Consider the following 27,382-nt stretch of genomic DNA (forward strand, 5'->3'; position numbering starts at 1 on the left):
ATAACTGGGGAAGGGGGAGCTGCTTGCATCTACTAGCTAGAGGCCAGGGATATGCTATGCATCCTAGAGTGTTCAGGACAGCCCCTGCCACAAAGCTTTATCTGGCCCCAAAATGCCAAGGTTGAAACCCTGCTCTCTGAACTCCTTCCCAACTACTTCACCTCTCCCTACGCCACCCTCTTTGCATTCTCTACTTCCCCAGAAGCCAGAATAATGGGGAAAGTTTTCAATGGGGATGGCCAGAATGCCCCTGGAGGCAGCCACGGCTGAACTTCAGACTCCAGCTCTGACAGTGACATCACGCTCTAGTCAGAAAGGTGCAGACACTCCCATTATGCAAAGAAACCTCAACAACCCTTCAGATATCTACTTGACATAAAATTATTTAATTTACATGTGCAAGCACATATTTTCATACATACTTGTCATTGCCACAAATTAAGTAGCAATATTGGAGAGCCTCACATGAAATATTAACAACATAATTTGATTTCCAAATGCTCCAGCAATTGTCCTCCATGGGAGACACAGAAGTCAAAGGAAAAGCAGGGCCTGGGGCTTTGGGTCCCATCGCTGCTCCAAGAGCAGCTGGATGAGTTCACAGTGAGAAGTCATTGCAGACCTCACAGTAATCTTTACAAAATTCAAGTCAGAGCATGTCCCTCCCATACTCAAAACCCTCCTGGGGTCCCTGACTTCATCTTAAGTAAAAGCAAAAATCCTTCTCTTGGCCATGAGCCCCCACCCTCCATCCCCTCTGACTATACCCACTGCCTCCCTTATTCATCACCTCCAACTGCACTAGCCTCCTTGCTGCTCTCAAATATTCTACACATGAGCTGACCTCAGGGTTTTAAGCCTTGTCCTAGTTCACATCTCCGCCCAGTTTTCTCCCTCCTTTCACTCAGGTCTCTCCCTTTATCAGAGAGGCTTTCTCTGACCCCTCTATAAGATAATGCGCCCCTATCTCTCTTGACTTCTGTTTCACTTTTCTTTGCAGACTCATCACCACTGGACAACTTCTATCTGTATTTATCTATCTGCCCAAGTAGAATGGAAGCTTTGTGAGGGCAAGGTCTTCATTCACTAGTTATAGTTCCAGCCTCCAGAACCGTTTCTAGAACATAAACTTCATTTAATAAATATTTATTGAATGAGCAACCCCATCACTGCATTTTTTTGGTCTAGCCCCATCAGACAAAGAGATGAGAAATTTCACTGGTCAACTCAGCAAATATGAATTGAAATCTAACGAGATGTTTTCTGAGTGCTAAACCCTAGAGTATGATTACAAGATTATGAAACATGGTCCTTTCTGTGTTTTCCATTCAGAGTTCTCATCAGAAACTGCCTCTGGCTTACTTAAGCCAATGGGAATTTATTGGAAGGATTTGGGGAGCTCACAGAGTTATTGAGAAGACCAAAGAACCAGACTTGGAAGCTGGCAGAAGTTAAATGGACTCCTGAGAACTAAAGAGCAGAGAGAGTCTGCAATGGTTTTACAGTCAGATGGGCTAGTCAGGATGAGAACACTGAGCCAAATGACCTCGGATTGTTTCTTTTCTCCTACATTACTCATTCCAGGAGAAAGCACCCAGTGGATCACTTTTTCGACCTGCTAATATACGAAGCACAGAGAGGAGCAGTCTGCTGGGAAATCTGCCCAGGACACCTTTAGCTTCCATCATGGATGGTGGGGGACAGACATCCCTGTTTATTCTCAACAAGGCAGCACACAGCAGGTGAAGGCTAGTCCTTAGAAAGGACTTACCGTGCTGGCAGGAATGCGAGACAGACCCTAGGCCACCAAGACTGGCAAACACCTCCTCAGCACTGGCTCAGGCATTTAGTGTTGAACCACAGTGGAAGGATACACAGGTCAAGTGGCCTGATGGTGATTCCATACCAGGAACCGTGGATCCTAAGGCTTGTGAGCAGAGCTCGAAAACCCGCCATTCCCTGGCTGCCACCTGCCCCCCCCCCCCCCCCCCAGCCACCAACTCTTTCTTCTTGGATGTAGATAAATTGTAGCAAACTGGACAATCGCTTCTCCTTTCCCACCATCAGCCTCAGGGCCCAGCCTAGAACAGGCATTCACTAAATATCTTGGGAATCCTCAAGACAGAGCAGCATTCCCCAATGAATGCTCCTTACAATATGCATCCTACTAGTTGATCATTGTGCAGACACCACGCAGGTCTGCGGCACTTGCACACACATGCCCATTAGCGTATTATGGACTCCATGAGGCCCTTCATTTGAGAAAACAGTTCATTTCTGTAACACAGTGTTTCCCAGGCTCATTTGACCAAGTGACACTTTTATAATAGGTAACGAGTATTTAGCATCCTCCTTAACTAGTGTCCATTGAAACATGCATCAGGAAGATGGGCCCAAGGTAGACCGTTCTTTTAGCATGAGTCCCTCTGCAACCCTTCTCACTTCTGACTGGCTCCTGTGCAGCTTGGGAAATAGGAGTCCATTCCCAGGGCAGAGGCGTGGGGCAGCAGTGTTGAGTAGAAGCAGTGCACATTCTTCTGAAAGTTGGCCAGCCTTGTTTGGGCCGTTCTTTAATTTTTCTAAAGGTATCATAGCCTCAAAATGAAGTAGATAGTCAGCCATATGGAAATTAACTTAAGCATCAAAACGCAATAGCTTCATATTTTCTACCAGAATTTTTATTATGATCTTTAATTCCTATAGTGAATGGTTGTTTTTAGGTTGCTTGATTCATCTTCTTTTTCCACTTTTTATTAGAATAGTTTTAGTTTTACAGAAAAATCATGCACAAAGTATAGAGCTCCCATGTACTCCCCCTTCACACAGTTTTCCCTATTATCAACATTTTGCAATACTATGGTACCTTTATAACAACTGATGAAACAATATTATTATAACTATACTATTTAATTATAGTCCATACTTTACATGAAGCTTCACTTTTTCTGACATACAGTTCTATGTTGCTGTTTTGTTTTGTTTTTCAATTTTTATTCTGATAACATACTTACAACCTGAAATTTCCCATTTGAGTACTTTCAAATAGACAGTTCAGTGGTCTTACTTACATTCACAATGTTGTGCCACCCTCATCACCATCGACAATGGATGATTTTGAGATTGGAAACCTTCTACCAAATGCTCGGTTCCTGCACAAAATGAGGGAAGACCTCAGATGGCTTTCTTTTCCTCTAGGAAAATAAGGATGGCTTGCCGTGGAAGTTATCCATTTCCTCAATTACCCTGTCCATCCCCCTCAGCCCAGGTGAATCCTGGAGGGCCTTGGTTCCTTTATTGAGGTTTGCATTTCTATTGCCGTACTGTGACCATTTACTTCCCAGAGCCCGCACTTGTCCTGATGCGGAGGGAGGGAAAGAGGTCACCTGGTTGGATGAATCAGTGACTGCAGCAGCTTCATTTAAGCTCAGGGGTGCCAGAAGCTTGGGGCATTTCAGAAACAGATGAGCTTCCCACCTTCTTCCTTGCATCCCATATGAAAGGCTCATTACTATGATAATAAAATCTCACCCTGGCTTTAGATATGTGTTCTTCCAACTTAAGAAAGGATTACTGTATCTTTGATATCACAATTAAAATGGATCAGTAGGGAAAAATAATGATTGATCCTTGAACTATTGTGCTGATCTGTTAAAAGTGCTAAAATATGCCTTGAGCAAAAACACTGAATCATGGGGATCAATAAACTGAGCTATATTGGTGTCATCGCTGCAGGCTTCTTGGGTAGGCTGGTGCAGACAATTAAAGAAACAGGTTAATGTTAAAACTGCTTCACTAGGAGCATGTAACCTTAATTTCTAAGAGGAAGTGTAACTAACTGTCTTTGGGGTTATTAAAACTTCCAAACTCCTCTCTGACTTTCCACAAGGGTATTTCTATCCAGCAGCTACTTCGGCTTTCAGGACAAAGTCCATCTCGCTAAACTTAAACAAGGTTCCATGAAACCATGTTGGTGATATAGGAATGGTGATTTTTTTTTTTCAATAATGGAAACAAGCTAGTTATTTTAATTTCTAGGGAAGGGTTCTGCCTTAACATGCCTCGTGGATGCTTAAGAAAACCTCACTGTGGTCATTGTTGGTGAAACAGCAATGCAATGATATCTGATTTACCAGGAATGAAACCCCAATGGAAAACCTGCAAAGAAGCAAGCCTCTTCCTGGTCTCTATGTGGGGCACTCGGCACTGCTGGAGTGGCGATGGATCCAGAGAAGTTTCTGGAATCAGGTTTCTGGGAGCACTGCCTATTTGACTGGGAAGCACCTGGGTGCATCAGTTTCAGCCCACTCATAAAAGGCTAGGGGAGCCTGAGTGAAAAGGAAGTCTGATCACCTCCCAGAAACTGTCTAAGTACCGGTCTCCAGTCGGAGGACCAGGGGAAAGGGAAGTCTTCAGGTCCAGTTTCGGGAAGGGTGGTGCGGGAGGGGTGTTGGAGTGTGTGCGTGGGATTGTATGATTGAAAGAAAGTCCTGGGCCACAGGAGCCACGCACCAGGCTGTGAGTGAGTTCAGATTCTGTGAGTTCGTGGTGATCTTATATGGCTCAGGGTGGGCCACCCCGAAAGGGAACCCATCCGGGGGTTTATACAGGGCCACCAAAGCCAAGAGGTGCCCAATGTCCCCACTAGGGGAGCAGCCAGACTGAACAAAGCAATAGTTTGTTCAAACCTCTTTGTTGGTTGGAAGTCTTCTCCCTAATCGTTAGTGCCACCAGTATGGGAGGGGAAGTCAGTGAGACACCACTGCAGTGCATGATGTCTGACCTTAAGAAAGCTTTTACTGTTGACTGGGGAGTCAAGCTGACCCCTGGCCAACTTAGGAAACTGTGTGAATTAAAGTGGACCACTTTTGGGAGGCTAAAAAAAGAAATTCTCTTGTATTATGGCTTATCACTACTCTGTCTTATAAATTAAAATTTTCACATTTCAGAGAACATCTGTGTAGGGGTTTTAAAATTTATCTCATTAAGAGAGTCTGTTCTGTATAACTGATGTTGCCATTGTGTGACCTTGGTAAGAAACAGTCAAAATGTGCACTCTAGCTGGGAGGACTGGCTATCCTCCTGGAAGGAGGTGTACTTTAATAAAGATATCTAGGTCCCAGGAAGGTCCTCTTGGTCCCTAGCCAGTTCCCAGAGGACCAAACTGGGCCAGGTCACATAAGCTAATTGGAATTCAGCCACTATTATGTGACAGTATCACAAAAAGAGGAAAGAAAAAAAAACCTGCATGAAAGCAGTCAGAGAAAGAAAGAGGAGAAACTTAGGAAAAGAGGAGAGAAAAGAATCTTATGAGAGAAGGAGAGCATCTCATCAGAATCTTATGCCATGCTATGGATCTTACTAAGGAGACTCTGTTTGCTGTCCCCAAGATTGCTGTGGATGTTTATTAATTAGAGTTAAAATGCTGCTTCTGAAACTCTCCAGCACTTCTCTTCAGGTGCTGTCTTATCTGGTGATGTAACTATGCTTTATTTTTGAAGACTCTTTTAATTATTTTCTTTAATTACTTTCCTAATAAAATCTGTTTTTATATCACTGAAGTCTGTGTTGTCCGTGAATCCAAACCTATAAATTAAATGGCCACAAATATCACATTGCCTTTCACGTAACAAAATTGGTGCTGTGAGCAGGATTTGCATTTCAGCACAGCTTCATAGTGGTAAAGATCAGTAAGACAAGCTTTAGAAAATTTGTGCAGAAAATATAGGCTGTGTTCTTCTGAATATTATAATGCTTTATTAGGACCATTCTTGATAAATTTAAAGTTGCTGGTTTCTTGTTCTTTTTGTATGCAGAGTGTTTTGGATTTAAACATTTTGTCTCCCTGGTTTGTACTTTCTAATGCTATAAGACATTTGGGAATTTTTAAGTCAGTAACCCCTCTTCGAAATTTACTTGAAATAGATTAATAGTGAGCCATAAGCTTTGGACATAGATTAGGAGATAAGGTTATTTTTTAAAAAGTCCTTTAAACTCAAAGTAAAGAATGAAGAAATCCCAGGATGGGATGATTTACCTTACTCCTCACATGCTGAGGAATTGGTAAAATTCATAGGACCCTGTGAAGATTGGGGGAATAGAATTAAGCAGGAAAAGCCTATTCAGGTTGTTCTGTATGTAGAAAACATTCTTGTTCTAGTTTGCTAGCTGCCGGAATGCAATATACCAGAAACGGAATGGCTTTTAAAAAGGAGAAGTTAATAAGTTGCTAGTTTACAGTTCTAAGGCTGAGAAAATGCCCCAATTAAAGTGAGTCTACAGAAATGTCCAATCTAAGGCATCCAGGGAAAGATAACTTGGTTCAAGAAGGCTGATGAAGTTCAGGTTTCTCTCTCAAGTGAGAAGGCACATGGCAAATACAGTCAGGGCTTCTCTCTCTCAGCTGGAAGGGCACATGGCAAACATAGTATCATCTGCTAGCTTTCTCTCCTGGCTTCTGGTTTCATGAAGCTCCCCGGGAGGTGTTTTCCTTGTTCATTTCCAAAGGCCGCTGGCTCATGGACTCTCTGCTTCATGGTGCTGCAGCATTCTCTGCTGTCTCCAAGTCTCTTTCTTTCTCCAAAATGTTTCCTCCTTTATAGGACTCAAGAAACTAATCAAGACCTACCCACATGGGTGAAGACATGTCATCACCTAATCCAGATTAACAATCACTCTTCATTGGGTTACATCTCCAGGGAGATGATCTAATTACAGATTCAAACATTCAGAATTGAATAGGGATTGCTCTGCCTTTATGCAATGGGATTTAGATTAAAACATGGCTTTTCTAGGGGACATACATCCTTCCAAACCAGCAAAATTCCATTTAAAAAAAAGATAAAGTACATATGGTACTAGCCACTGCCACTGCTAACTGGGACCCTGATAGGTGGGATGGTGATGTGTGGGATAAGGCAGATGAGGAAAAGAAATAAGAATATTTTAGATGAGAAACTTTGTCTGAAAAAAAGAATAAATATCCTCCAAAAATAGGAGCTGGCCAAATACAAAGGCAAAAAGAAGAGAAACAGGGTGATCAGGTTACTTTGAAAACCACTATAAAAGAACAAAAAATAACTGACATTCTTAGGCATTTTTGAGTAAAACTGGTGAGCCATTAATCACCTTGATGGTCAGAATTGCTGATGCAGAGGCTGGAGGAGTGGTGCTGGACTATGCTGATTGCATAAAACTTGTAGGAATTAGCACCAAGACTTCTTTTCAGGAGTTTAGTCGGCAGACTGGAAAAAGTTCTAGTTTGCTGGCACTGGCTGTACAAAGGTGTAATAAGCAATGCCCTGCTGACACTATGTGGTCACGAAATAACCGATCCTGGTACACTTTGTGAGATGCTATGCAGAAATTAAAAAGGAAGCCATGAAGCCAGCAATTGTATTGGGAGAGGCTGACACATACCATCTCCTCTCTGTAATGCTTCACAGAGAAACACTATCATTAAGGCAGCACTTCCAGCACATAAACACTTAATAATGACTTTATTATTAGGAGAAACAGACAATCCACTTAACAGTGTCTTAAATTAAAAAGCAGAGCTGGGAGACATGGGAAACTGGAATACAGTGGAAGGAAAGGTCAAAAGATATAATGGGAAATGATTCTGCAATACCAGTAACAGGATTTCCCACAGAGACGTGTTCCAAGCCCTGCTAGAAGCTGGGCTCAACCAAAAAAAGGATTAACATTTTGTTAAATAATGAGATAAAGAGAATGTATGAAGAAAAATGAAAACCAAGTTACAATTGTAAAGTGACTAGCGCTTCTACTTCTGGCAAGGCAGAAGACCTCGTCCAGCTCCCTTGGCACCTCTGTACCCTCATTTAATCCCTTTCTTCCAGACAAAAGGATTAGGCCAAACCCCATTATCTTTGACTCCAAATTTGTGGCTCCCCTTTGGTTTTATGTTTCATATTTTTAAATTGGAGAAGCTGTTTAATATTGAGAAACTCCTTGCTTGCAAGTTTTATCCTTACAGCGTTTTGAAAAAGTCTTAATATGTGCCATTAATTCTTATTAAAAAATTGTATATTGATGTTTCAAATATGCATTAACTAAAGCATTTTAAGTACTTAACATTAGTCTGACAAATTTGATTTTGATAGTAATTGTATGTGGTGAAATACTTGCTTGAAGGAATGACTTAAGTATAAAGGATATAAAAGATACATTTTTACTAAAAGGAAAAAAACAGTAGTTTTGGCCTAAGATAAAATAAATGGCTGTTACAGAATAAGGAAAATGTAAGACAAAGCCTGAACAAATACAGTATGTTGCTGAAGGTTTGTGGAAACGGAAATTATGGTCAAAGTTAGGAAAAGTTTTAGGTGAAATAAAAAGGCAGGTGTTGGAAGCAGTACCCGAACCCTTTAGCATCTACCCTCCCATACATGAATTTAAGCCAGGGGATGTGTGTGTGGGTAAAAGCCTGGAAAAAAGGCTCCCTCCAGCCTCAATGGAGAAGTCCTTACCATGTTGTTTTAGTGACCCAACATCTGTCAGAGTCGCAGAAATCATCCCGTGAATTAATCACTCTCGGGTCAAGAGGGCCATCGCAGATGACCCCAGGAGTGCTCCCCTGACCCCGCACACCTGTGCGCATCGTTCTCCCGAAGCCACTGCGCCCTCCTCCATCGCAGCCGAGATCAGCCGACCAGCCGGCAACTGAGGCCTAAATGACCACTGTTACCCTGCTCTAGCTCACTGGAAGCAGCACGGCACTTCCTAACGCACAGTGGAAGCCTAAGGAGACCTCCAAGCCCTTCTTCTGTCACCCCATGAAGCTGACTGATCTACGCACAGCTGAAGATTAAGGAATCAACACATGGACATCCCAGCCTGCCAGGTCTGTGGACTAATTGTCTTTTCTTGCTCTTTGCATTTGTCTTTCGGTTAGCAGTTTTAGTCCTCCTGGAAACAGGTCACCTGGAGTTCTTCCCGAAAACCAACTTTACTGTAATTTGGTGGGATCCCTCTTAACCAGGTAACTTCCCCCTTCCCAGTCGCTGCCCAGAGTGTGTGTCTCCATTCCTTCCCTGAGGTTGATTGAACGTTCATGTGTCGCCACTCCACATAGCCAGCACCATGCACCTCGCTCCTTTGTTTCTGCTCAGAATGGCCATAAGCCCTTCCAAGGGGAATGATGCATACCAGGCCTGCCTCAAGACCACCTATGTTAGGAAAAAGGTGAGAACTATAACCAGTGTTCATGCCAGGGCAGTTCTCAGACCTGCATTATTCTGTATACACCCTAAAGGAAGGTCCCTCAGTATGCTATAATCCCACCTCACCAGGTTCAGTAGTGCTGTCTTCGCTACTCTAGGGTGGCAAGGCTATCACCAAACCCCCCAGAAAGGGAAACAGTTCCCAAGTCCACCTGACCTTCAACACATGTATAGCTCTACCCCTCACCTATTCTGACACCTTTCCCAAGGCGGGCCTCCTGGTAATGCAGTGTGGAGGAGATCAGGGGGAGCTCTTGGCTCTGCTGAGGTGGAGGCCTCCTGGGAACTGGTATCATGCAGTTAGTCTCTTACTCAAAGCTATGAGCTGGTGCCTCACTGGAGAAAAAACCTGGGTTCCCCAAAACATGTGACCAGAGCCCGAGCCCCACCTGCAGGTGAGGGAATCCCAAAGCAGTTGCTGGGCATGGATGCCAGGGTGCATAGGCTGTCAAGGAGACAGATCAGATTCTCTCGGGGGGCATTGCCCCTCCTCACTTGCACACCTCACATCACCCGGCTTGGCCCCAGAGGATGGCTAGTTAGCCAAAGATAGGTAAGATTCCTCAGGGAAGGAACAACCTAAGACAGGCACAGTCACAAAGGGGTCATCAGGAGAAAATTTGGGGCCAACAGAGGTGGGGCACAGTCCCTCACCCCCCACCACCAACTTCGCAGGGGCCTAAACCCTGCAAGGCTACCTTGTTTCCCATGCCCAGCTCAGATCGGGATATACCAAAACCTGCAACAAGAAAAGGAAGAAATATAGGTGATGCTATAACCCCTTCTTCTAAGTCGGGGTAAGTATCACAGCAGGGAAATATAGTAAGCAGGGCCCTTGCAGCATGTGGGCCCCTCACCCTTCCTTGCACATTTAAACTACCTCCTCTTTAAAAATTCCCCAAATTTCTCTGAGTAGTCAGAACCCCAAGTAAACAGGATGCTTGCTCCAAGAACAGGTAAAACTGCACAAAGGCAAGATAGGACAGATTCCTGTAAAGAACCCCTAACCACTCATTCATTTCTGTAAACCCAACTTCGCACCCTTCCTGATTGAAAACAGCCCATCGTTTACCTGACTTTTAACATGTCATCCTGTCTATAAAAGCTGATGCTAACCTTTTGTTCAGGGCTCAGACTTTCAGAGGCTACTCGGCTGAGTTCTATGGCCATGGATGAATAAAAACCTACTTCCTGAAACTCCGGAGCCTCAGCCCCAGTTTGCTCTGTTTCTGTGTAACGTTTCCGGGGGCTTGAAGCCTTGTCCCTGGTTTCGTGCAACATCACAAGCAAGAGTGCAGTGGACAGCCCCATGGCCATTCCCCTTCCATGAGCCCCCAACTCCTGGGCAGGAAGCAGGGCCCACTGGCGGTCATTTGCTGCACTCTATGGCATAGTCTGGCCTCTGGGGAGACCTGTGAATGACCCTTCGGTAAGAAGCTGGGACCTGAATAGGGTTCCTTGTGATACTGCCGATGCAGACATTAAGATTCCAAACACAAGCCATGTTCCATACAATTACATCTTCATCAGGATCCAAAGCAGAAGCAGCCTTCAAATGTGGCATTTACGGCCCTCGCCGCTCATGAATGATGAAGGCTGATTTCTGCCGCGTTAATTTACCATCATTGACCTCTTCCTACATTAATTGTGAAAGGTGAAAACTTTCATGACGACAGCTTCTTAAATGCTAATTCTGTCTTTTAGGCAAGGGAATAAGAAGTCCAGTTTATCCTGCCTAATAGGATGACAGGCAGCCTCCCTCCAGCAAGGATTTCTGATGAGCAGTATCTGACGGACACATTCTAATGAAGGAGGAACATCTGGCCAGAGCCATCTCCCGGCATGGCACCCTCAAATAAGACCCCAGCCTCACACACGGCACATCTCAATTACCATGGAAAAGCTGCACGGAGACAAGTGGCAGGTGGTGAAAGCCAGAGCTGGAGACGGAGCTCCCAGCTGCTTGACAGATGCAGACATCTGAAGGAATCTACTCTTTTACACAATGCTTGAAAGGGGCAAAGTTTTGAAAGTAATTCTAAATTCCACAGATTTAAAATGTTAGTTAAACTTATCAGAGAAACTGATCTTCACAAGGAATGAGATGCCATTTGTATAAAAAAGTGGAGGGAGGGGGCTTAAAAATAGTATGACTTGAATGCTTTGTATTCTGTGTAGATACCACATCACTCCCCATTAGAAAATCAACATCCTTTGTATTCAGTAAAGACAAAACCACCAACCCTGGAAAGTTCTGTCCTGGGATAGTGCCAGGAAGAGAAAGGCCTATGCATGCCAGCTGCAAGGAAAAGTGAGCACAGGGGGGGTCCCTAGACCCAAAGATGGTTCATAAATTTGGACTACTAGAGAGCCTTCCTCTTGGATTCACCAACTTCTCTTTTAAATTGCAAATATCCCTTACAGTTTTAACCTACATTAACTATATGCCATTGTTCATATTTCTCTCCTCTTAAGAGTGAGATGATGACACAGCACTCGGGGTGTGCACACATGGTCTGGTATTGTGCCAGCAGACCAACCTCGTCCATCCTCCCTGAGACCCTGTGCTGCAGGGACCGTCCTTGTCCCTGCTTTAATGAGAAGAAAACAGAAGCCAGAGAGCTTAAATCCCTGCAGCCTTTCACTTAAACCACCAGCTTCCCTGCCTTTGTGCAAAAGACAAAACTTCCAACAAAATGTTCATGGATGGACCCCTAGTTGGAGCTGAGTCCTGCAGATGCTGGGATGGAGGTGAAAGGATGTGTCCCAGAGTGGTCCATGGTGAATGAGCTAATGGACTTAGTGGTGGGGAGAGACCCTGCGGTTGAAGCCAGTGGGAGCTGGCAGGAGAGAGAATCCGCAGGTAGAGTTTGAGGAAGAGAAGGGAGAATCACAGAACCGCTGTACAAGGCCACTTGATGTGCCCTGTATGGGTCTCTTTTCAAATCAACACATTACCCTGAGTGACCACTGGTGCTGGCCTGGGCCCAGAGGACCCCACAAGCCACCTGGTGACAGTGGGGCTTGGTGGTGATGACATTTGAACAAGGACATAAATCCATGCCCAGACGTCAACCAGCCAAGTTGTGAAGCCTCTCCTGAGTTCCAGTTTCTTCTCTTCTGGCATTACAGTTAAAAACGGTTCCTCAGGGATTTATTGAGGATTCAATGAAATGATTCATGTGACATCATCCTCAAGCCCCCATGTTCTTGTCACCCATGACCAATCCCCGAGCAAACCCTTTGGATTTTATTTCCAACACCCAGCCAAGAGCATCCAGTTTTCCATGGCTGCACCCTGGGTCCACAGCACCTCCCTCCCTCCCTAGACAGCTCTGCCAATACACCTCCTGCATTCACACCTGCCCCCTTAAATCACACCATCAAAGGGGCTCATGAGAAGTTGATGGAACTGCAGCGCCAGGCCCCTCATTCACATGGACACTCTTCCAATGCTCCAGGATGGGCCTAGCACCTTTATACTTCTAATTTTGTATTCTATTTCTTAAACAGGGTTGCGCAAATCATACATGCTTTAGGCCTCATGAACCTGAATCTGCCCCAGCCTAGACAAATTGTTTTCTCACAAAGCAAAATGAATCTCCTCAACTTCTTCCCTGTTACATGGTCCTCCCGACTCTGCCCGGCCCCACCTCCCTGGCCCATGTCCACCTCTCCAGTCTCTTCCTACCACTTTTGCCCTTGTTAGCTTCCATCAAGCCAGCACAATTTCAGCATCCTGAATGTGCCACCTTGTCCCTTCCTCAGGACCTTTGCACATCCTGCTTCTGCTGAAACACCCATCCACCCCACCCTGCTCTTTGAAAATTCCAGTTCAACCTTTCTGACCTAAGTGGATACCTCATCATTTCTCTCTCTCTCATGTACTTGTTGCAATAATTTTGCACATTTGTCTTTTCAGTTGAGTTTTGTCTGTCTCAGACCACTAGAACATAAATTTTAGGAGGGCAGGTTCCCTTCAGATCATGGCACACCCAGTGCCTGGCACACTCCCTGATACATACATAGTAAGTGCTCAAAACATGGCAAGCTATCGTTTTGATTTACCCCACTTGACCTAGTAGGCTTTGGAATTTCTGAAAGGGCAGGGACTCAAACGAATGATGAGTGGTAGGGAAGACGGCATGAACACCAAGACTCAGGAGGAGATGTATAAGCAGCAGGATGGAAAGGATAGATCTGCTCGTGAAAGAGCCTCAAGGTTTAACTTCCTGCCAGTCAGGGGCTAAGTCACTATAGACAGGGCAGGAGGAGAGGGGCAGGCTTCAGTGGGGACCAGACACTGTCCTCATTTGTGTAACTGCAGCCACCACAGGAGAGCTACAACACAATGGCCCCTCAAAGAACAGCTCCAGAACCCCAAGACATTGAAACCGGCCAAGTTAATGGAAGACCTGAGATCAGAAATCTTTACAAGTGCCCTTTAGGAGACCCCATGTCTCCCAGGCCTCAACCAAAGGACACACATTTAAATAATGAACTAATCAGACTTCAGAACCAAGTCTGTCTGACCTTGAGGTGTAGCCTTCCCAGAACACTATTAGTTATCATTCCTCCAGTTCACAGCTGATGAGCACTTTCTAGATGAGATTCTGGGCCCAACAGGCAGGGATGCCCAGCATTCCCACAGTTCTTGGGCTGAGGCTCCAGGGCTGTGGACAGGGGGGCATTTATTGACTTCTACTGTAGGCCGGGTGTTGGCACACTGAGCATTTAATGTGCCCTGGTACATTTATCCCCCATAAAGGATGGATGCATTCTACCCATCAGGGCAGAAAAATTCAGCTTCCACCTATGGAAGGGAAATTCAGCAACTCCATAAATTACTGACCTTTCCTCAATCTCAATATTTTTGGCTTTCAAATGGTAATATTTGAACTTAACTCATGGAGTTACTATGAAAAATAGGGCACCCACATTTCAATGTGTAGAAACTGCCTGGCATGGAGTTGGTCCCAATCAGTGAAAGCTATCATTGAGTGGTGGATGGATTGCACTGCACCCAAATCCCCGCCCTCCCTGTATCCTGCCCTCCCACCAAGCGGTGGTTTATTTCTCCACCCCATGGCCTGGGTTCCTTTATTTGATTCACTTTTGCTCAAAAATACACTTGTACAATTCTGCTTCTGCTCTTACCCCTCTGCCTTCCCCTCAAAAACATTCCCAGGCTAGCCTACTTGAGCAGAGCTATTAGCCCCAAACATGCACACGGACCCAACCAGACCAGAAGACCTCCCAGTCAAACTGTCAACCCAACTGTGTATATTGTTGCCTAAGCCCCTGAGCCAAAAGGATGGGTGTTTTCAGAATTTCTGTGGCAATACATACTCAAGTCATTGACTCAGGTTCATTCCCTAGCCCCCTCCTGGAAGGCAGCCTCCTCTAGACCTTCTGGCAAAGTGGCCTTTCTGGACCTCCTTGGGGCCTGTTCTGACCCTTGCACCTGGCACCACCATCCGGGAATTCCTTGACTACTGCCACCCCATGCCTCAGAGGCGGGGCATGCAGGCTCTGCATTGTTTTCTCTACCAGCATCCTCCCCCAACTTCCCAGAGATGTGCGAGGCAGGAGTTTTGCTGATGGGCAAGAAATGGTGTGGAAGAGGGGCTGCAGGGCCAGTCCAGGGCTCTGTGACTTCCTTGGATAGGTACTCCAGCGTTTACCTGAGGCAGCTGCACACCAGGGCAGGGAGGCCACAGGTTAGCTGCTCGAGTGCTAGCCCCTAAGCTCCCTGAGTTAAGGGCCAGTTACCCACACACAAGTACGGGAGGAGAGAGGCACTGGTCAGGGGACATCGACCAGGCCCATGACCAAGGAGGCCAGCGAGAGGACATATCTGGCCACTGCAGGGTTCCTTGTGCAGAAGGATGGTGCAAGAGGCTCTACTGCCACGGTGTACTGGAAAGAAGTGGCCCCAGGTCTGGGGCAAGGTCACGGGGGTAAAGATGAAGACATGGGCTCAGGGCTTAGCCAGCCTCCTGGCTTTGTGGCCACTAGCAAGAGAACTGCTTGCCTTCCTGGCAGGACAGCGACCCACATCAGAGCAGGAGCTGGACGGAGCCTGCAGGTTGTCTGACAGGTCCTCCTTCCCCGCGGCATGCCCCTCCTAAAACCCACACCCTTCTCCTCTCTCCAACCTCACCCGCTCCCTTCTTCCCCCAGCATATAGCTCAAACACAGAGCTCCAGAAAAAATACAAAAGGTGTAAACATCAATGAGCATCTATCTGTAGTGAACTCAAAAGACCTGTTCTTCATCTGTATCCAGATTCCTGTAGTTGTGAACCATTTGTAACCAGGACCTTGCGAAGATGTTATTTTTAGTGAAGGCATGGCCCAACTCAGTCAGGGTGGGCCTTATACAGAGAAGAAACCAGGAACCAGAAGTCAGAGAAGGCCACACAGGAAGAAGGCAGAGGGGTGTGGGAACCCGAAGAGCAGACACAAGGAAGGCGTGTCACGTGATGAAAGCCACAGAGCCCCCAGGGCTGCAGGATGCCAGCACCCGAACATGACACACTTTGTGCCTTGTCGACGGCTTGATTTTGGACTTTTAGCTTCCCAAAAGACAAGCCAGTAAATGCGTTGTTTAGGTCAAACTAGAGTGTGATAATTGCATGGCAGCCTGGCATACAAAGACATCTGTATTTTCTTTTTTAGGGGAGGTGGGGGGAGTGATATTATGCGATGCTAATTAAAAAATAACTATTGATGCTTAGCAATGGTGTTTTATGTCTATCTTAACCACTTTCTTATAACAACACAAAGTCGATATTATTATTGCCAACTTAAAAATTGTGAAACTGAATCTTGCAGAGGTCAGTTCAGCTGTCCTAGGTTGTAGAATGAATAGCAAAAGAGCTGAGATACTCCAAAGCCTCTTATTTTTATTCTAGAATACTGACTCCCAATCTTGTCTCCAAGGGCAGGCACATTATCTATCCCTCAAGCCATGCTCAGGGCACCCCAAGCTCAGAATCCAACTTCTCCATACAGCACAGCCTTCTAGGAGAACTCCCTGACCCCAGGGGTGCCTGTTTTCAAAGCTGTCCAGTAACAGGCCTGGCCAAGCTCCCCAGGCTGCCCGTCTTGGAGTTTAATCACCCTCAGAGATTGTCTCCTAAATCCTATAAAAAGAACAAATCAAACTTCAGCACATGCAAGGCATTAGAGAAAACCACATTCTGAGTGGAGGAGGTGGCTGGACTTTTGCAAAGGCTGGCACAAAGGATGTAGAAGAAACTATACATGGAGGGTCATTAAAGTAAAGCTATTTAATACTGGAAAAGGAAGAGTACTTTAAAAGCCCAGTTTTATTATAGATTATTGCTACATCCCATCTTCCAGTGAAAACCCGCGGCACAGTTCCTCCTCTCCTTCATTTACCCGGTGCTGGAGGAGACAGCGTGATCTTCACCCTTGAAGAGTCTGCAACCCCAGCTCCACTTAAAAGCTCCCGGATAATCACGTTCCTGAGCATCGTAAAACAAAGTGGGCTCAGAATTTAGGAGCTCTGGTGCAGATCAATAAGGACACAGGGGGCGGGGGAGATGTCTCTAGGTTAACACGGACTGCCCACAGTGATAACTTGCTCATTTCCTGCGGCTCCAGGTTAACTACGCATCTCAAGGTTCAAGAGAAAGCAATCAAGTTTTATTTAAATGATCACACTCTCCTTCTGAGTGCTGCGGGCAACAGCCTTTCAATTGCACCTGGACAGACACACCGCTGGAATGCTATGAACTCCCAGGAGAAAGGGCCCCAGTGCAGGAGACCTCACCTACCTCCTGCAGCCAAAGCCCCTCTGCTTTTATTTGTTTTACAAACTGGTTTCCCCCAAGATTCCATTTTAAGGAAGAGTTGCATTTAAAAGTAGCATGAAGTGTTCGTGGAATAGCACTCCAGCACGGTACTCGCCCTGAGTGTTCCAGCCAGCAAGAGGGAACCAGAAAGCACCCAGCTGAATTGCATGGCCATCACTCAGGGCACTCTGCCTTGGCCCAGAGGTCACTCAGCTTTGCAAAATACCAGCTCATGGGGAGAAGGTTCCAGACAGCTTTCTAGTCAGGAGGCCTCCTCTTGCGCCTGAGGAAGGTACGGAGCATGAAACAAAGGCTCTTTCCAGAACAATGGCTCCTTTGAATGAGAAGCCCGACCTAACCTGCTTCTTGCTGGAACACAGAAACACAGCAACACAGCTTTCCCAGGGACACAGGACGTCCTTGTGCCCCCCTTGAAAGCTGGAAAGGACCTATTGGCCCCAATTTGCTTTTCTGGCAATTTTGACCCTTTGCACCCATGGCAGGCCAGGTGTGGGCCTCCCTGAGCTAAGGGCCTGTTACCCACCCACAAGCTATAAGAAGAGAGAAAGAGTGCTGGGAAAACCAGAGAGGAAGAAGCAGGTTAGGGGATAATTTGTTCAAAAGACGTTTTACAAGAATGAACTTATGCTTAATAATCTTGATTTTTTTTTACCAAGATGCAAAATGAACAATGCAAAGTCCTAGGGGTATGATGAGAGGGTAGGCGGATGGGTATTGTTTGGGTTCTTTGACCCAGAGCGTTTCCTGGTCCCCCCTGACTTGGTGACATCACAGCTGCCGGATAAGAGCTCCTTTCATGCTGGGAAGCAGGACACTACATGACCATTATGTTAAATAACACAATAAACTTCAAAACCACATTTAATTCTGTGTGTCACTTTCAATTTATGCTCCATTTGTTTGTTTGCCTTTTTGCTTTTAAAAAATCTCTTCCTTAGATGACCAGCTGGGCAAAGACAACTCAGAAAATATCACTTTAGCTCATAACCCAGTCTATTCACTCCATGCCCTACTAATAATATTTCACCCCAAACAAACAGCATTTCACCCAGCAGGGTCCACAAGAGCTTGGAGATGTGCCTTCCATTTTTAGCCTTTCCCCCAGTGAAATACATCCCTTGGAAGGAGTGTGTGACTTCCAGCAATTATTTGTGTTATTTTTCTGCTGGGGCTCTTGATCTACAACTGACAATTAATAAGGAAGTAGGAACAAAGTAAACCATTTTATGTAAAGCAGCCCCAAATCACACCAATATTACGCATAAGACCAACTCAGACTCCTGCGCTGGCTGGGGTTCGAGGCTCTGGGGCCATGAAAGACCCAGAGTGGAGAGGGTGCTGGGGTCAAAGGGAAGACGCAGGGGCAAGAGGAGAACACAGAGAAGGCAAACATCTTTGGTGTTGCAGAGCGTCCTCCGAGTCCCTTTGATGATATCATCTGTGATGTGCTCACGCGCCTGTCCCCACATCTCTCCAAGCCCCACGGGTGACAGAGCTGCTGCCTCTATCTACCCACTCATTCCCCCGGCAGACTTTTGCAGGGCCCCTAAGCCTGGCCCTGCAGCTGACCAGCAAAATCATGCAGGGCCCCTGCTCTCAGGTAGCAGAGACTCATCAAATACAAAGAAACACAAAGTTTGAACCCTGATGAGTGCAGCAAAGAAGAAGTAGGTAGGCCCCTAAGGGGCTTTGCCAGGTTTAGTTTGAGATCAGAGAGAGCTTCCTCAGGTCATGACATGTGGACAGGGACCTGGAGGATGGGACAGGTTCCTGAGGGGAAAGAGAGAGGCAGTTTCTATCAAGCAAAGGAGCAGCTGGGGCTGGGGTCTCACAGCAGGAGGCACATGGCGAGCAGCAGTTTGTGCAGAGAGAGAGAGGGAGAGGGAGGTGATGGAACCCAGGGCCCAGCTAACAGCACCTTTTACATAAAGTAAGAATTATCTTAATTGGAAGGGTTATAAGCAGGGCATGGCATGACCTGAAATGCTCCTTCTGATTAGGTTGATGTGGCCATAGGGATGGAGAGAAGAGGGAGGATCTCAGAGAAGGCAGATCATAGGACTTGGTCATGAGTTGGGCACAGGGAGTTTGGGAGGCACAGAAAGAGCCTAGGTACGCAGCTGGGTCAGTTACATGGACACGATGTATTCCTCAGATGGGGAGACCATCCTGCACTTAGAGTGATGTTGGGGGGTTCTGGCTCAGGGTTCTAATGGGTCTTCCAGCCAACCTGGGGCCCAGGCTGGAACTTGGCATCTGCTCAGCGCTGGGGACTGAGTTGATGACATACTCCATCCTGAAATGGGCACGGGCCCTCTGGGCAGGGCTCACCCTGTGTGGGACCCATCTGCAGCCATTCTCCCATTTGGCCGCCCACACACTTTCTGGGCACCACCGATAAGTGTCTCCAACTGGGGACATCAGCACAAGCGCAACAGTCCCTGAGCTTGCATGCCTGCGAGGAGAGCAGTTAAACATGGCTGGATATATGTTGTCTGACACAAGGCTACACAGATCTGGAAGTCTATTGCTGAACTCTTTGCTTAGTTCATCATTTTATCAATTATTTAAAAAATTAGATTGTACACTGGGTGATGGGCAAAGATGAAGGTAGAGGCAGAAGCTTGTTTAAGAAAAAAGAGTTGCTTCTTGCACTATTTATGGGTGATTGCAGCAAAATTGAGGGTCAAGGTCCAGCAGCCACTGGGTAAAATTCAGGAGGCAACATGGGGTTAATGGTTATTCATAAAGGAGAAATGGGAACTGTCACATAGACCCCTGGTCTATTTTCTTTCCAGTAACATTCTACACAAGTAGGCACAACAGGCCCAAAATTAACTCTATGTCTTTCACAGAAAGCAGGAATAAGTACTTTTTACTCTCCAGTGAGTCAGAAGAGTTATGTTGCCTTTCCCCACCTCCCCTGTGGCTGAGCAGGGTGGATGCTGGACAGAGTAAGCACCCAGCAGCCCTACTACAAGCCACCATCCCTCTAGAAGAAGGAAGCCAAGGAAGAGGAGAGGGGCCTGTTATGCAAAGCTCTGGAGTGCATCTTGGGAAAACCCAAAGGCAGAAGCTTTCCCTGTCAGGCTGTCTCAACTGCTGTCTTATGATCGAATTCCCAGTGTGCTCTGCGAGCTTGGCTGGAGGATCAAGTGAGACCTACTGCGTGCACTCAGCTCCAAGTAGCTGGGACCTACAGATATGCTGCTCAGTCAACTGCTGTACAACCTGGACCTGGGAGCATAGAGATGAACAAGACAAACCCCTGGCCTCAGGACTCCCAGTCTCTAAGGGAAGACAACAAGGTACAAAACACAATACTGAACAGACTACGATTGGAAATAAACCAAGCACTGGGGAGGCTGGGGTGAGGGTGGGGAAGAGTGAATCAGGGAAAGCCTCCCATGAAAGGAAAAAGTTTAACTACAGAAATATCTAAAAGGGGGTTTCAGGCAAGAGTCTCTGTGGGCAAGGCAGAAAGATGGGCAAGGGTCGAGTACAGGTGTTTGCAAAGCAATGTAACTGGAGAAGACTCAAGAAGGAAAACCTAAGGATCAGAAGGAGAGGGGCAATGAGTCGTGTGCCAAGAAATTTAAATTTTTGTGCTCTGGGTACTCGTGGGACTTTTGAACAAAGAAGTTGCATTGATTGGAAATACTCATAAATTTTATAAATTGTTCAATAGATGAATTCTTCTGATGGGCAGGGAGGAATCTTTGAGCAGGAGGCAGATGGAGTGTGGCATTAGCAAAATAGCTTCTGTGTGAAAAATAATCCACACTTCAACTCCAACAATTAGAACCTCACTAAAACCCAGGTAAAGAAAATAGACACCTTGTTCACAGGGAAACTACAATTATGACTTCTGGAGAAGAAATAGAAAGGGATGGCACATCAGGGTCAGGGTAGCTTTTAAGGGACAAATGACCATTCCTTCCCAAAGCATGGTCTCAGGTATGTGCGCTATTGCACAATCAACTGCTCATCTCAGTGCTAATGGAACCAAAACCACTGATGCAAACGCAGCAAGTCAATGCTTTTATAAAAGTTGGTAGGATAGGTAACAATTATCCTCAAGTTTTAAGTGAAATACAATTATTTCATCCCACTCATCCATCAAAGACCCATCTTTTAAAAACCACCAGTTTTAAGGGTCAGGCTTCATTGACCAGGAGGGAGAGAATTTCATGCTGTCCCACCTTTCTTCCTAAACCAAATGAATCAGTAATTAAAAATTTCAAGTGACCTTCATCAATTCCCTTTATATACATTTCCCCGAATTGATTCACCCCAAACTACTTAACTAGGCACTGGCCCTTCTGATCCCTGCTAATCCCTCCAACCACGCAGTACCATTTGCAGACAGGTCACACAAGGATGCAGAAATGGTAAATGGAATATTTTTATAACATACAGAGTGGAAATTTGAAAGGGACTTCCTACCTTCCTCTGATGTTGAAAACAGATGTGCATTTGGGCAGAAATAGTCATCGTTCCTGCATTTTTTCCTCTCTTAATGTTCAAATCCGATCAATGGTAGTAAACGGAAACTCAACACAGGCCAACAGATTTTAAAGGCCTTGCCAAGAGGACAATTTAGCCATTATAAATCAGCTTCCCTCTCTTGGATTTCCCAATGCCCAAGGTGGTGACTAGTTGCACTGCGCAAATGGAGGAAGCAGAAATGAAAATTTGAGAGACCATTCATTTGCACTCTGACTCCAGCCTGGATCAAACAACGCACTGCTCTGGCTTCTACACCACATCACCATATTTTAGAGCAACCCCATAGAGATGAGTGAATCCTAGACCACCATTGCCTTCAAGTGAACCAAGACTCAGGGAAATAAAAGCACTTTTCCAAAGATACAAAGCTGAGGGCTAGCAAAGTTGGCCCTGGAACTAGGTACCTCAGTTGTAACACCAACACCCTGAAAACAGGTCTGTGCTTCCCAGGAGAATGTTCCTGTGCCCACCCCATGTACACTTGGATGTTGGCTCCTTCAGATTTTGTAGTCCTGACCCTCTTCCTATCTGGTTTAATGGCTTCTGCATTAATCTCAGCTATTCTCATGATTTCTAATATCACACACATAGCAATGATGTCTTTTCAAGATTTATAATTGTGATGGGTTGAATTAAGTCAACATAACAAATGTAGGCATCCTAATCCCCAGTCCCATGAATATGACCTTATTGGGAAAGAGGATCTTAGATGATGTGATTAGTTAAGATGAGGCCAAACTCATTGGTGATGGGTTTCCAGTATGATAAAATTTGGACACATAGACAGACACCAGGAGAAGGTGGTGAAGATGGTAGCAGAGATTGGACACATGTACAAACCAAGGAATACCAAGGATTACTGACAGCCACCAAAATCTAGAAGTGGCAAAGAAGGGTTCTCAGCTACAAGTTTCAGACGGAACGTGGTCCTCAGAGGCCATCACCTCCCACATGACGTTTCCTCCTGAGCAGAGATGATCAGACCAGGACTGGAGTCAGGGTCTGGCTGGACCACACAGACTCTGTTTCCTGAGAAAGTGAATTGAGACAGAATTGAACAGCTCAGGGCAGCAGCTCTAGATGAGGGCTCTCACACTTCCTTTGCCAAGGTCCATGGAACACATTTGTCCTGGCACATCTTGCAACATGGTCATGCATTTGTCCATAAAGTTCACTGATTTCCTCCCAATAGTTTCCACTTTGCCTATGCTAGTGGCTTTCTGATTTTTGCAACCCAGAGTTTGACCTACAACTCTCTCATTGAGTTTCTTACAGCACTGAGACAGCCGAGAAAGACTGCATCCCTGTGCCAGCCCTGCTCATGTGTACAGACCAGGAAGTCTACTCCTAAGGGAACAAACTCACAACAGGCGGTCCCGAGGACCCAGGTGGCTGCTCATATTGGGACCCATTTTTGTAAGGATGTCTGCCTGGAAGACGTGAAGACACAGATAGCACAAGAGGGCCCCTCACAGGGGACACCCTCCAGAGAAACATGTCCCCATTTCTGTAATGACTCCTTGACTTCTACAAGTACACCCAAGTCTTAAGACTGCCTTTGGCTTCTTCCATAATAAGTACTTGCATATAGAGATAGATTTAAGAAGGAAAAAAAATCAACAAAAAAAGAAAGCCAGGAGACACACCCCTCTCCTCACACAGGATTGCTGCCATGCCTTCTTGCAGCCTGCACCTTTAACATCTGGCCTCCAGGCCAGTGTGTACCTGGTTTCTTAGTCATTAAACCGCTAAACGCCTCACAAGCAGGCACCCACTGTGGAAGAGCCCAATTAGGTTCATTTTGAGCTGACCCAGTCCTAAGACTAAAAGTAGGTCACCTGTACCCAACTATCCTCAGACACACTTCGGGGTATCCTGGGGGAATGCAACATCCTTCTCAACACGCCCAAGCTCTCCATGGGGTACAGGTGGCCCAACACACTTCCCCAACCTATCTCTGCTCTTTCTGCCATCAGAAACTTCTATCAATGGAATCACGCTCCTACCACAGGCAATTTCTGAGCTAGGTTTTCAAAGAGGATGAACTAAATTATGTGCCACTTGTAAAGAGTAAGCTGTGAGCTATGCTTTGGGGGTTTCCAGAAAGGCTTAAATGTATTTAATATATTTATTATTTTTGTCTTAGGCTAACTTTGTCAATTATGGAAATGACTTCAGGCAGGTGATAAAGTAATGAAAAGAGAAGAAAGCTATAAATGTGTGTTTATACATACATATTTACACACATACATATACAGACACATATATATATATGTATATATTCCCATATATAGACATTCATCCCCATATGTATGGGTTAAAATTAAAATGAAGATTAAAAAATTGAAGTTGTTATATTCAAACACTCTTTTAGAATTTGTTTTTTTCTAGAGCCTCTGAATTGAAATATTCTAGAAACCAGCAATCTCCTTACAGTACCATAGGAAAATCTGGCCTAAATCTATATGATTTCTCTCACAAAAGGAAGGAGAAAAAAGCTTGTATTCACACCATTTATGTGAACAAACTCAATAAAAAGCTGTGGGCTAGCACAGTCTCACCTATGTTTTTCTGTTTAGTAGCTATGAATTGAAACTTCATAAAAATGATTTATGAATACAAAGATACCCGCACCTATATTTAAATTGCACCCCCCTTATTCTGAGACTACACCCTGGTTCTCCCATCACGCATTCCTGGTGGAACCCCCGCGCAGGGCTGTCTCTACCCTCCCCTCACCCAGCGACCTACCAGCATCTCAGATTCCAAACGTGCTACCCCAAGCAACTGATATTTCTTGCACATTGTTTGCTTTTACGGGGGCTGCCAGCCTAAGAGCCCAGGTGTTTAGAAATTCAAATAAGCTTCAAATCCTGTCTGAGCCACAAAGCTGTCACCTTGTACGGGGGGGAATGAGATGCCAAAGTACATTTCATTACTAATAAAAATAATGAGGGGAGAGAGAGAGAAAATAAAGGCTTGAAAGAGAACACTGTACAGTCAGAGCCCAGTTCTTTACCTGTGTTCGAGAGACTTTCATTTCTTTCCCAGGCAGCATGGTCTTTAGGGGGCGAAAATAGTTGACTGTGGATCTGTAAGATAAACAGAAACCTCTCCCAGTTTTATATTTTTATTTGCCAGACACATAATCAAAAATAACGTACATTACAATTTTTTAAAAAATCAGAAAACATCCCTAGGATCTTTCCATTCTTCCAAGAAAGAATTACAGATAGTAATGAATACTTATTTCCATTCCTCCTGCATTACCTCTGCCAATGAATAAATGGTAGATTTCTGATGATTTCAAAATGCACAAGAAGGAAGAAAGGGAGTGAGAAAAACTGTAATCAGCTAACATTGATTTTGACAAGGATTTTGCCAGAAGATCAAAGAACCGCAGTCAATATTTCCTTTCTGTTCCGTCACAGTGCTGAAGGGGTGTTGAAGTAAAATTGGACTTCTGATAAATATTGATGAATTGATTAACCATGAGCAATCAAATTTCAGGAATTAGCTTTCAAGGTCCAGTGAAAATAAGATTTATACATACAAACATATTCTTCTATCTGCAAGTGTGATTATTATGCTGATTTTCCCACCCACAGGCAAAGACTTATTTCATAAGTTGACTCTGAAAGCAGTTCACAGCGGGTGAGACAGGGCTCTGATGTCCAGCTTGGTATGGCACCACAAAGCCTCCTGGTCACACCGTGTCTGCCCCGTCATCATCACCCCTTCTGAATCACCCACAGCCTTACCCAAAAATTCAAAATGAGCTCTCCTAACCGTCCGGTGATGATCAGCGTTATTTGACAGCCAAACGGTCAGGCCCAAACCGAAGCCAGTCTCCCGAAGCTAAGGGTGAGAAAGAAATACTGGGGGTAGGGCTCCCACCCCCCGGGGAGTCCCTTACTCAGGGCTCGAATGAGTCATCGCTGACAAGCAATAATGATGAGCACTGACGAGTAGTAAGACTTCGTATGCGCAGGTTGTGCCAAAGGCTTCGTGTACACGCTCTCCTTGAATGCTCCTGGGGCCAGCAGCGATGCTCTCACCGGTCCTGCCGCAGCAAATGAGAGTCCCGCAGGCCATGGCCACGGAGGGATGCACAGGCCAGCATTCAGACCCAAAAGCCTGGGCTGTTGGCCAGTGTATTCCAAATATTAGCATTTTTTTTACTATTATTATTTTTTTATAGTATTATTATTTGGTTATTTGACCATATCTGGCTATACCCTTGGAATAGATAATAAGTCCTTTTCCCAAACACAGCAGAGACGTGTCATAGGTGATACTAGATAAGAGATGAAAACAAATTCAGGGAGGAAATAAAAGGGGCAGCAACACTGGAACGGGTTGGAAAATCATTTACATTCCACATTTGGCAGAAGGCAGGGAGTTATCTCTCAGCTGCTTTGAATACCCGGTCGAGTGGGGCTGGAAGATGTTGGGGGTGGGGTGCAGAGAGAATGCATGGGGGAGATTTTAAGCTCCCTATCTCCTGTGTTGTTGTCCTGTATGGCTCTTTTAAGAAAGACTCTTATGTGTATTTTTTAAATGAAACTCTATCAAGTCTGGCAAGTTAATTAACCCGGGATGTTGACAACACAGAATTAATTTTTCCTTGGCAAGCTCCTGGCACCCCAGGCAATGCTCTGCCGAGAGCCCGGGTCCCCCTGTGAAGTGACAAACGCCGCAGTGCACCAGGGGGCTGAACACAGGCCAACTGGCCCCCACAGCCCTCTGCCGTCTCCTGCAGACTCCAGGCACTCCTGATCCAAGAGAGCCCAATGACGGGGCGATACAGGAACCTTTTTCATCAACTGACCCCAATCTCGAGCCAGTAGCAATGGAAGCTCCTGGAAAAACATGGCTTTGGTTCTCCTTCCGGCTGATTGCTCACTGTAATTCCTTCAGGCAGAGAGAAGGAGGGAAGCAGGAAGGGGAAAAGAGAGGGAGCAAGAGAGAGAGGAAAGAAGGATGCATAGATGGGAGAGAGGGAAGGAGGGAGGGTGGCAGAAAGCAAGGAAAATAGATGGGAAAGGAAGAAGGGATGAATGATAGGGGAGGGTGGAAGGGGAGAGGAAGGAGGAAGGGAGAGAAGGAAACAAGAGAGGTGAGGGGAGAGGGAGGGAGAAGGCAGAGCTCTTGGTGAAGCATCAGGATATATAAGATGGACTCCAGCTCCTGGTCTGCAATGCCCAGCATGTTCTCGGCAATCTTCCTACAGGCTGAACTGCAGGCATGGCTGTAACCCTTCCTAATGACTCCTCCTGCGAGGACCGATGAGACCCAAGCTACTTTGTGAGTGAGCTTTGGTGACTCCTAACTCAGTCCCTTCAAGACTGTGTCTCCTTCAATCTGCTGAGCCATTAGGGTACTATTTAGTGAATGGAAACAGTGATTCCTCAAAGCCACATAGCAGGGGGAAAGGTTTAAGACCCACTCTGTTCCCCATGGATCGCGGGCCCTCATTGAGGCTCCTCAGGATGGGCTATTCATTAGATCCTCCCAACAACTCAGGGAGGCAGGCACAATCATTCCTAGACCCATTTTACAGATGTGGGCATTGAGGTACAGGGAGGATAAGTAATGAGCGAGCCCATGAAGCAGCCTGAATGGGGACCCCAGCAATCACAGTCACTCCTTGGGAGTAGAAAACCCTGATTAGGGCCAAACACATTAAAAGGGTCATATCACGATTTTATCGAGTACTCCATTTGCAAAGTCCTTTTGTACATGACCTCATTTGATTCCCCCATATTCCCAAGAGGTGGTCAGGACACAT

At 45.6% G+C, this 27,382-nt stretch overlaps 1 protein-coding gene across 4 annotated transcripts in view; it reads right to left on the reverse strand.

The window, feature by feature from the left end:
- The window catches only part of C13H10orf90 (chromosome 13 C10orf90 homolog), a 246,600-nt gene that overhangs the window by 203,002 nt on the left and 16,216 nt on the right, over nucleotides 1–27,382 (reverse strand). For 3 of the 4 annotated variants that reach the window (XM_077126392.1, XM_077126393.1, XM_077126391.1), the window contains exon 2: nucleotides 24,611–24,683. In XM_077126392.1, the coding sequence (XP_076982507.1) occupies nucleotides 24,611–24,683 (73 nt within the window). Of the gene's footprint in view, nucleotides 1–24,610; nucleotides 24,684–27,382 lie in introns of those variants that run through there. The other variant, XM_077126395.1, reaches the window with a different exon arrangement.

This window comes from Tamandua tetradactyla, chromosome 13, assembly GCF_023851605.1.
Source record: "Tamandua tetradactyla isolate mTamTet1 chromosome 13, mTamTet1.pri, whole genome shotgun sequence".
Lineage (NCBI taxonomy): Eukaryota > Metazoa > Chordata > Mammalia > Pilosa > Myrmecophagidae > Tamandua > Tamandua tetradactyla.